Source organism: Cyanistes caeruleus, unplaced genomic scaffold, assembly GCF_971803275.1.
Source record: "Cyanistes caeruleus unplaced genomic scaffold, bCyaCae1.hap1.1 HAP1_SCAFFOLD_199, whole genome shotgun sequence".
Classification (NCBI taxonomy): Eukaryota; Metazoa; Chordata; class Aves; order Passeriformes; family Paridae; genus Cyanistes; species Cyanistes caeruleus.
In genome coordinates, this window is record NW_028255987.1 from 34,901 (window position 1) to 45,524 (window position 10,624).

The window sequence follows — 10,624 nt, forward strand, 5'->3', positions numbered from 1 at the left end:
TAAGTAAGGCCTGAAGTTGTTTCACCTGAACTTCACTCAGCAGAGATAGCTACCCAAGATTTGGCCTGCACAGATGTGTAGCCATTTGACATATAAACCCAGACTCACTGAATAGAAAATACTGGTTTAGGCTACAATATTGGGAATTAATTTGATAATAGCAAAGAATACTCTAGCCATGACCACCAGGTTTTGAAACAACTTCAGTCACAGTAACAAAGTGCCTTTTAGCACTTCAGACGTAAAGGCTTTCTCTCGAGTACAGCAGAACAGCCTGAGGTCTGGTTTGGCTGGAGAGTGCCTTAGTCACGGCGGTCAAGTGAATGGTTGAGCTTTTTCTCCTCTTAAGGGTGTGTTCTGCAGGAAAAGAATGCCTCAAGCGGAAAAGCACTCTAAAGCTATACATTTCCTAACACCTCAAAGGACCAAGAACCAGCCTTAAAATGGTCTATTCCTTCTCCCAAGTTTCATATCCCCCCCCTCACACCTCCACCACCATCCTGAAAAGCAGTCTCTTTCTGCTTCTAGCAGCTCTGAAATCCCACATCACTGTTGCACCACAACTACAGACCTTGAATCAACTTCCTCCTACCAAAATGTTGACCCTTAAATTATCAGAAGTCTGACAGATCTCGAATCTGACAGGCTACGCTCTGCCTGGCGTAGCCTTGCCAGCATCTCCCGATTCCAAATTCCAGGTCAAGGAAGGCACCTTTCATTGTCCCAAGACACGTACCCAAATTCCATTCACTGCATCTCTTGCAGAATTTTCAAAGACAAAAATCAAACCCGCAGTATAGCCTCAAACTTTTGAGAGAACCTTCCTTCAGAATAACTAGAGTGATCTGGGTCCCGTGCAGTGGTAACCGTTCAGAAATAGCTCAGCGTTTGAATTACACTGATGGAGGTGAGACGAATGGCACGGCAGGCTGTGTGGAGTAGGCGAATGCTAATGGGTGTAGTGGACATCTCATCTTTTTGTTTTTTTGGGTGCCACAGGAGGTGCTTTGCAACCGGTGAGCAGAGTATCATCCACTGCTGAGTACAGCGTGTTTCTGGAAGAGGTCAGGGTTGGCTGGCACGACCTCCAGCCCTGTGTTTTTGCAAAGGATGAAGAGGCATCTATCTGCCGATGGTAGCAGCGTCCCAGTTAAATCGATGTTGACCTTCTTGAGGATGGATTCTGATGCACAGCCCTCTGAAAGCAAAGTCGAACAGACAGTGGTCTGAGGGGGTAAGGTGGAGAGACTGCAGAGCAGGACGGGCGAGGTGCTTACATCAGTGCAGCGGTGAGGGGTGTTTAGGATCGGTCATGTTTTGGTGCTGAGAGCCGGCGTAGGATTCATTCCACAAGAGGCGAGCATGTGCTGGGCACGGCAGCTCCCGCCTGTGTCCGGCCTCGTCTGGCGGTATCTTTCCCGATCCAGAGTTGTTTTTTCTGCCTATGGTAGTCTCGCATACTACGGTCACGTCGTGTTACGTGTAGCCGGTGTGTGCTCGGGGTGGAGCTGCACAAGATCATACCACTCCCAGTACTGCGGCCCCGCTGGGCCCCGTCACACCGCGCCTCACGCCACTACGGGCCGGCTCAGCCGTGCCAGCCGGCCGCCCGCTGCCCTGGGTCGAGGGTCCCGCGCCACCCCCGCTCGGCCCGGCCCGCGGATCGGGGCCCCACTGCGAGGCGGGGGCGCGGCCGGGGCGGTTCTGCGGGGCGGGGCGGGGCAGGGCTGCGTAGGGGCGCTCCGGCTGCCGCCTTTCCGTGGCAGAAGTGTTCCTTGGGCGCTGGAGCGCTTCCGGGGCAGCGCCATCACCGTCGCCGTCGTGATTACCATCATCATGACAACGCTCCGCGCCTTCACCTGCGACGACCTCTTCCGATTCAACAACATGTGAGCTCGGGCCGTCCCCTTTCCCTGCCCCCGAACCCCTGCGCGCTTCCCCACCCCGCGGGGTCCTCGCGGCGCCCCGCCGGCCGGGCGGGCCCGGGCGCGGGCCCGTGCTGAGCTCCGCTCTCTCTCTTCCGCCACAGCAATCTGGACCCGCTGACCGAAACCGTATCCTTCCCGCCGGGGCAGGGGCGCGGTGTCGGGCGCAGCCGTGGCGGCCGCAGTTGCTCCTTAACCGAGCGCCCAGTACGGGATTCCCTTCTACTTGCAGTACCTCGCCCACTGGCCCGAGTATTTCATCGTCGCCGAGGCGCCCGGCGGGGAGCTGATGGGTTACAGTGAGTGCCGGGTGTTCCGGCGGTAACGTCTCCCTTCGTTACCTATTACGGGGATTATAACGCTGGAGCTTTTCTTACTCTTCGCGTTCACCGAATACCCAACACGGAAGAGCAACGTTGCGTTGCATCTTCCCCTTTCTTAAATGTCTTAGGGTATTATGCAGCACTCGTGGCCGTAGCTTCCAGTTTGATGTTCCTAGCGCAGCGGGGAGCCTTGGCTGTGGTAACATCCACCGGTATTTGATGAATGGGTATTTCTGTAATCAGAAGTTAAGTCCCTACGCTGCCTTTACAGTCAGTAAAAGTACTGGGCTTGCGTTTTGCATTGCTCTGTAAGGGAAAGCTCTGGGCCTGGATGTCATTTGCTGTTTTGCTCTGGAATATTTGTGTTTTTCATAAATCATGCCAAAGAGAACTGCCAGGAGGGGGGGTGGGGCAGAGTAAGGGTTTTTGCAGGGACCCAGAAAATAAAAGTATTTGTCTAATACTAAAGCTGAAAATACATGTGTTGTATAGAACATTTCTCTGTACCCACCACACTTGTTGCGTATTAGCAGTGACTGTGATATCTATAAAAGCACAGGGTAGAAGTGTAAATGTTCATTAATAAACTAACATTGGATTGGTCCAGTGTAGAAAGGAGAGAAACTAGGGGGAAAAAAACCCCAAAACACCATCTCCACCTCCACTTCCCCCCCCCCCCCCCTTAAGCACATCCTGTTTGCAGGGCCTTAGCTTTCTATTGCCAGATTGGCAAAGCTTCCCAAGCTCTATTCCCCCATAATTTCCAAAAGTCTCAAACAGTGGCTAGGATGGTAGTTTTGGTAGTTTTCTAGCCCTTTCCTCCTCCTTTACTTTAGTCCCGTTTTAAATTTTGGTTCAGGGAAAGACTTGTGAGAATCGCTTGAAATTTGCATTTAGAAGTCACATCCAGCAAGGACTTTGCAAACTTGTTTGGTGTTTTTTTAACACTAGTCAAGGAACTGCTGTAATACATGAGCAAAATGACATTTTTAGTGGCTGCTGAATCTTAGAGTGAAAGGTAGGCATCCCTGTTTTAGCTTTTACCATAACCATTGTGACATATGTTTACGCATGGCTTATACCTCTCGTGAAGTTGTCTGGCTGCGGGCAATGCATTACTCCAGAGGTGCTGCTGCACTGATGCTCTGTATGTTCACAGTCATGGGCAAAGCTGAAGGCTCTGTGGCTAGGGAAGAATGGCACGGACACGTTACTGCTCTCTCTGTTGCACCAGAATTTCGACGGCTGGGTTTGGCTGCTAAATTGATGGAGCTCCTGGAAGAAATTTCAGAAAAGTGAGTAATATGTCTATCTTTAAATTTATCTTTTAAAGTAATATTTTAAAGCAGTATTTCTACAGACACCTGTCCCTGGTTTATGTGGCAGAATTTTGCTTTACTGGTGTTGTAATTTTCTGAAATTCCTCATAGTTGGAGAAGAGGAGTTACGAAAGTTGCTTAGCAGTTTAAAATCTCAGGGTTTCTCTGAAAGCTAACTTGCCAGACTAAGGACATAGCCTGAATTCCAGTAGAGATACTCCATAAAAGAACATTTCTTGACAGGAAAAGAGCTTTGTGAAACGTCAGCACTGTTTCCTGTAGGGCCTCCAACATACTTGTTCAGTAACTGGGCTTTGTACAATGCCCTCAGGCACAGTCCTGAACAGATTTTGCACTGCAGAGAGTATCTTAGCTTACTTGCCATCCCATGCTCAGTTACTTGTACCTGAGAAAATTTAATTCAGTGTCAGATGAACCAACTGGGAAATGGCCCTAACTGATTCTGGTAGGGCAATCACTGGAAAAATGGGAAAATTGGAAAAATAGTACAACATTTTGAAAAATTTGCCTTGTGAAGTTAAGGGTCTATCATCTCCTGTTAGGCAACTGCATTTCATAACTGATTCCACTCCTCCTAATCCAAGCAATAAGAAATATGGATATTTCTTTAATCATGTCATATGGATTTAGGCCTGTGGGGGTGTTTAGCTTGTCCTGTTCTTTCTGTTCAAATTTCTGAGCCCACTGACTCTTGTAGAAGGGCCGTGTGACAAAAATAAAATCCATGTCTATAGTTGAATTTTCTCTTGGTAAAGGAGTGTATCTGTTATTACATCGTGAAAGATGTTTGATTAGCATACTACATCAGACTTGCTTTGTTTTCATTACAATTTATGGGTTCTTACTTAGAAATACATTTACCTACTATTCCTTAATGTGGTTTTGTCTGTTTGTTTTTTTTCCCTCCCCTGCTAAAGAAAGGGTGGATTTTTTGTCGATCTCTTTGTGAGAGTATCAAATCAGGTTGCTGTAAATATGTATAAGCAACTAGGCTACAGTGTGTACCGGACAGTCTTAGAGTACTACTCAGCTAGCAGTGGGGAGCCAGATGAAGATGCTTACGGTAAGTTCTCGTTCGGTCTCAAATTGAATGGAGCGATTCTCATGTTGAGGGTTCCTGAGCTTGTTTGTAAGACAATTATTCTTTTTTTTGGTATGTGAAATAATTTCAGATAGTTGCTGATTAATGGGATTTTTGTATCCTCTTTTAGATAACTTTTCCCACTTAAGATTATATCAGTTACGAAACTTAATCTTGCCATTTACACATTTTGTAGCATCTCCAGCAAAATAAACTGCAAAACAAGAATAAACAAGAAAGAATCTCAATGCTTTCTTCCTTTCATCCCATAACAGGGACTTGAAACTTTGTTTTTCTCAGATGTCTACCTATAAATTAACATTAAATTGACTGTTATAAATTAACAGTCACAACGCCAAGCCCATCATAGCTCAAGGAATAGCTGCACAGTGTTCTAATCATACAGTATAATTTTAGGTAGTACTATGTGGAGCAGGGAGTTGCATCCTTATGGGTCCCTTCCTACTTGAGGTAGTCTTATGATTCTAGGAAATTTCCTTGATTAAAAGTTATCTTATTTTAATGGAGTATTCACTTAATATGGCTTTGTATAATGACTGTTACTATTATAACATTTTTTCCTTTTGCTATAGATATGAGAAAAGCTCTTTCCAGAGATACAGAGAAGAAATCGGTTATACCTCTGCCTCATCCTGTGAGGCCAGAAGACATTGAGTAACATAAGCTGTGGTTCTCATGCAATTTACTGAGTGTCAGGTTCCATCTCCCGTAACCCCCAGCAACTTATGGATAAGTTTTAGGCCAAATGTTTTTCCCTAAACTCCCTTTTCCTAATACTAAAAAGCAACATTGAGAAGCTGACTAACACTGCTTCTCTTGGTAATGGCTATATACTGCCACACTCTATTATTTTTTCTTTGACATATTGGAGATTGGGAGACTATTAAAATGGTATTACCTCCTGTATGTTCTTTTCTTGGTTTTCTTGCTGCAGCTGGAATTTATTCCCATCTCAGGAAGCATCTCATCATATAGTCCACGACTTAACAGTTCCGTGCCAGGGTAATCACAGTGGAAGGTAGCAAAGGAAGCCAAGAGACACAACTAGGATGCCCCCGGTGCCTGCTAAGCTCAGATTACAAAATAAGGGAAAATGAGGCCAAACTGGGGGGAAAGTGGAAAAAAAATGAGAAAATTTGGGGGAACAACCGAAAAAAAAGAGGAAATCTGAAGAAAAAGGGGAAAAAGAAGAGACAAAATTTGGTGGAAAAGTGGGAAAAAAGGAGAAAATTTGTGAAAAAAATGGGGGAAAAGAGACACAATTAAAGGGAAAAGTGAAAAAAAAAAAAGATTTGGGCTAAAAACTGGGAAAAAAAGATAATTGGAAGAAAAAATGGGAAAAAAAAGGACAAAATTTCAGGGGAAAGTGGAAAAAAAGGAGAAAATTTGGGATAAAAATGGAGAAAAGAGACAAAATTTGGGGCAAAAATGGGTGAAAATCCCAAAATTTGTCCGGATTTGGTTCCAAAGAGGCCCCAAAGAAACAAATGAGGCTAAATTTGGGTCAAAAACAGGAAAAAAAGAGACAAAATTTGGGGTAAAAATGGGGAAAAAAGGGGAAAAAAAGAGGGAGATTGGTGCAGGTTTGGGTCCAAAGATCCAGGAAAGGTTCCTGAGGGACTTCCAGAAAGTTCTGGAGCCACCCCGGGGTGTTCTAGACTATCTTGCCTGGTGCTGAATGGTGTTGAGGTTCTAGACCACCCGGTGGGTCCTGAGCGCCTTCCAGAAGATGCTGGATCTGTCCCCAGGGTGCTGAGGGACTTCCAGAAGCTGCTGAGCGCCTTCCAGAAGGTGCAGCAGATGAGCCAGCATGGATTTGCAAGGGGGGACTTTTCTTCTTCCCCCTTTTGATTTCATTTTGGCATTCTCTCCCTGATCCCCTAAAAAAAAAATAAAAAAATAGGGGCTATCAGGATAAAAGGAGATAAAATTGAGGGAAGAAACTGCTCCTCCATTATTGTCTGTGTTTAAACTGGGGGAGTCCCCTTTCACCTGTGATTTTGAGGGTACAGATAGCAGGAAAACCTGCCTTTTTACGAGTGTTAGGTATATCAGTTGACAGGGAATCCCTTTGGTCGATTTTAATTGGAAGGGGAAAAATATCGATGCCATATAATGGCTTTGTTTTGAGGGTACCTCCCTCATTGTCATCATCCTGCGGTTTAAACTGAGGAGGAAGCCCTGTTGTCTGCCCTTTATAAGGGTTTGGATTGTGGTAAAAATCCTTCTTTTCCCGTCATTTGAGCGATTTAATTCGAGGAAAATCCCTCCTTTTCTGCTATTGTAGGGGATTAAATTGAAGGGTGGAGCACACACTTATCAGCGGCTTGACATCGGGCTGTGCCGCCGCGTTTGAGGGCGCTTCTGCCCCCTGGCACCAAACGTCTCGCACGGGAGCGCTCCTGGCATTCCCGGGGGAATTGCTGAGGGGCAACGGGAATTTGGCGGCCGGGCAGCCCCCGGGGAGCGGCAGAGCCGCGCTGATGCGGGGCGGGCTGTGCCGGGCCGGCAGGCGGGAGCGGCGGCGCGGAGCTGTGTCCGTCCCGGCCGCTCTGCCCGCTCCGGGCGGAGTACTGCAGCTGTGCCCCGAGCCGGGCGGGGCCGAGTCGAGCGGAACCGGGCCGAGCCGAGCCGAGCCGAGGCGAGCCGAAGCGGGCCGGCGGGCCGAGCCGGGCCGAGCCGAAGAGGGCCGGGCGGGCCGGGCCGAGCCGAGTCGAGCCGGGGCGGGCCGAGCCGAGTCGAGCCGGGCCGAGCCGAGCCGAACCGAACCGAGCCGGGGCGGGGCGGGGCGGGGCGGGGCGGGCGGGCGGGGCCGAGCCGGGCCGAGCCGGGGCGGGCCGGGCGGGCGGGGCGAGGCCGAGCCGAGCCGAGCCGAGCCAAAGCGGGCCGGGCGGGCGGGGCCGAGCCGAGCCGAAGCGGGCCGAGCCGAAGAGGGCCGGGCGGGCCGGGCTGAGCCGAGTCGAGCCGGGGCGGGCCGGGCCGAGGCGAGCCGAAGCGGCCGGGCGGGCCGAGCCGAAGCGGCCAGGGCCGAGGCGGGCCGTGCCGTGTAGAACCGAGCCGAGCCGAGCCGTTCCTCTGTCCTCTCTGCCACCACTCCCTCTTTCTGTGGCCTGTGCCTGGGGGTTCTGGGGAGGAATTTCTGGGACCTGCCCCCCTTTCTTTTTGCAGCAGAGCTCCTTTTTGGGAGGGGTCTATACCTGGACAGAGTTCCAATAAAGCAAGGTACTGCTGTCCAGGGCAGTTGGAGTTGTTCTCTGCCTTCTTTGGGGGTGAGGAGCAAAGGCTGAGGGGGACGGGGTGGAGACTGGGGGGCTCCCGTGTCACTTGGGGCACGCCGAGGTCCCCGCGAGAGGGAGGCCGGGCGGGATGGAGTTGCGCTGGACACGCTGCGCTGGAGGAGCAAGGTGAGCGGGGGGAGGGCTCGTGCTGGGTACCCTTGCCCAGAGGGGACCCCGAGCTGTCAGGAAATTCCCTGGGAGGGCTGGATGCAGAATTCAAAAACCTGTGGAGTTGTTCTGGTTTTTACGGTAGGTATTGGCAAGGGACAGGAATTGATCTTTGGAATATGATTTTTGGCCCATAGTTGTTTAAGAATTGTGTAAGCCATTATATAATCAAGTATATCATTGAGATGTGTCTGTGTATTACGGTTATATTGTGTGTGTGTGTATATGTGATGATTTCATTATCATACCATTTCACTGAACAGTCAAGTTCATTGGAGTGAAATCTGATTACCTGCATTTTAAAAACTCGCCCCCCCCAACCCTTTTTGATTTTTTTTCACAGGTATTTTATAGGCATATTTCAACATTTTCCTTCCTAATCAACTAGTAAAGGGAGATGTTGGGATTTGATCCAAAAGATCTTACAACCGATTTTGTGGTGAAACAGAGAAAAACCGTGAGCAGCCAACTCACTGGAAAACTGTATGTTAAATGCAGAGAAGCACAAAGTGTTTGATGCTGTTAAAGTTCAAAATAACAAGGAAAAATGGTGGGGAATTTACCTGCCTTAGAACCAAGTATGATCCCATTCCATACTCTCAGCTCCCGCTCCCCTTCCAGCGTGGCTGTGACCCGGGCTGGCCGTACCGCTCGGTGTCTCTGGACCTCACAGCATTTCTACGTGGCTGCTGCACCCGGGTCCCCAGTACGTCCTGCTCTGGCCGCCTTCCCCGAGCGGTCCCACGTGCACCAAGCGGGTGCTACAGACCACAGGGGCCTCTTGGCTGCAGAGCTGGGTGATGGGAGACAACAAAGCAATGCCCAGGATGCAGCTGTTCAAGCCAGCCTCGCCTCACGGAGCATTTCTTTCTCACCTGTCCATGGTTCTCTCTCTGTGTGTGTCTGTGCTCCTTTTTAAACTGCAGGGCTGGGAGGCCTGGCCATTCCACCGGGAGTGCTCACCCTGGGAGCACCAGTCTCTACCTTGGAAGGAAGCAAGCTGCCACCAGAATAAAAGCAGGGTGGAGCTGCTCCCACTCCAAGGCAAGAGCCTGCAGGGCCCATCCTTTGGGGATTCATCTTTTGTGTGAAGGCACATTGTCTATCAGAGGAAGAGGTTGGTACCTGGTGGAGCAGGGCCGAGATTCCATTTTCCCCAGGCAGCTCCCCCTGCATGCTGTATCGCTGGCCAGGACTGGGAGAGGAGGGGGAGTGTGTTCAGCACTGCTGCTGGAACGGAGTGGCCCTCTCAGGAGGATCCTGGTTGCTTCAGGGCCTTGCTTTTCCACTGGTTTGTGTCCACAAAGGAAAGGCATGCAGAAGGCAGCACCATCACCCCAGCCCTGCAGTCAGGAGTCCATCAGCTTTCCCCACAGTGAACGTGGTTAAGATCTCCTTAACCAAAGGTAAACTCAGCACCACTACAGATGTACAGAACAGCAATTTATCCACTGGGGCCCTCCGACACACTTTTCCCATTATGTGTCCAGAAGACTCCAAGTACTGACTTTACATGTCCACAAGCGTGGCCAAAGCCACACATACAGAGCAACAACAAGTTCTCACGGTGTACCAAGAGAAACAAAGATGTAATAACATTATTTCTTAGACAACTGTTGGGGATGAAGTCAAATGTAAAGAAAAAATGGAAATGTAAAAAATCATGGATGTTAGTGCACACGGATACAGAGTTTCTGCTTTTGAGCTCCGCATATGTTTTTTTCTTTCCTCTTTCCCTTCTTGTGTGAGCTGCCTTTGAGTCAGTTATGTTATGTTGAGCTCTTGTGGGCACAGAGCGGTACTGCCGCTGTGCCCCAACCGGGGCCCTGCCCCGCTCCGCTGGGTGACGGGGGGGAGGCGGCAGCGGGAGCTACGGCAGTTCCGCGGCTGCCGAGCCTGGGGAGGGAGTGAGCGGGGCGGTGTCTGTAAATAGCAGGGAGGGGTGAAATAGCGTTAAGTGTGTAAAGTGACACGGCCCGGAGCAGGGACACGGCGCTAAAAGGAGCGGCGGCCGTGCAGGCCAGCGGCTAAGAATAGCAGCAGTGGCGGGCGGCAGATCAGTTTCAGCTTCACGGACGGACTGCGGGGAGAAGGACGGTGAGCAGCGGACCCGCAGCAGGAGAGGGGCGGGCACTTAGGTATTTTCCTAAGGTGTTTATCTCAGCCAGCACCTAATCGGGCAGCCCAAGTCCCCACAGAAGAGGAACCGCTGCGAGGGAAGAGGCGCTCAGAGCCTGCAGCGAGCTGTGCACGCCCTCCCCACCGCCGCTCCCTGCTCCGCGTTGCCATCGCAGCTTTGCGAGCTGGCACCACACCTGGGCGATCTGGTGGCTACGCCTCTCCCCGCCCCCTGCCCCGAGTGCCGCTGGGGCTCTCCGATAGCGGCTCTGCGGGGGCCTTTTAGGTGGGACCTGGGCAATAGCGAGGGCCAGAGAAGGGGACGGGAGTCTGGCGAGCGGGGCCCAGGGCGACCGCGGACCCTGCGAGC

At 50.6% G+C, this 10,624-nt stretch overlaps 1 protein-coding gene across 2 annotated transcripts; it reads left to right on the forward strand.

Annotated features, from left to right (window-relative positions):
- Positions 1–1,711: 1,711 nt before the first annotated feature.
- Positions 1,712–5,594, forward strand: NAA20 (N-alpha-acetyltransferase 20, NatB catalytic subunit). Of its 2 annotated transcripts, XM_086874369.1 has the most exons (6): positions 1,712–1,889; positions 2,030–2,054; positions 2,134–2,224; positions 3,408–3,543; positions 4,506–4,651; positions 5,263–5,594. In XM_086874369.1, the coding sequence occupies exons 1-6, from the start codon at positions 1,837–1,839 to the stop codon at positions 5,346–5,348; spliced, it is 537 nt and encodes a 178-aa protein (XP_086730495.1). In that variant the 5' UTR covers positions 1,712–1,836; the 3' UTR covers positions 5,349–5,594. The 2 variants fall into 2 exon arrangements, with proteins under 2 accessions (XP_086730495.1, XP_086730494.1); XM_086874368.1 differs by lacking the exon at positions 5,263–5,594 and having other exon boundaries at positions 4,506–4,908.
- The last annotated feature ends 5,030 nt before the right edge of the window (positions 5,595–10,624 follow it).

Coding starts and splice junctions, on each gene's coding strand:
- NAA20 (XM_086874368.1), top strand. CDS start 1,837: ATGACAACGCTCCGCGCCTTCACCTGCGACGACCTCTTCCGATTCAAC. Junction 2,225..3,407: donor CGGGGAGCTGATGGGTTACA/GTGAGTGCCGGG, acceptor GTATGTTCACAG/TCATGGGCAAAGCTGAAGGC. Junction 3,544..4,505: donor CTGGAAGAAATTTCAGAAAA/GTGAGTAATATG, acceptor CCCCTGCTAAAG/AAAGGGTGGATTTTTTGTCG.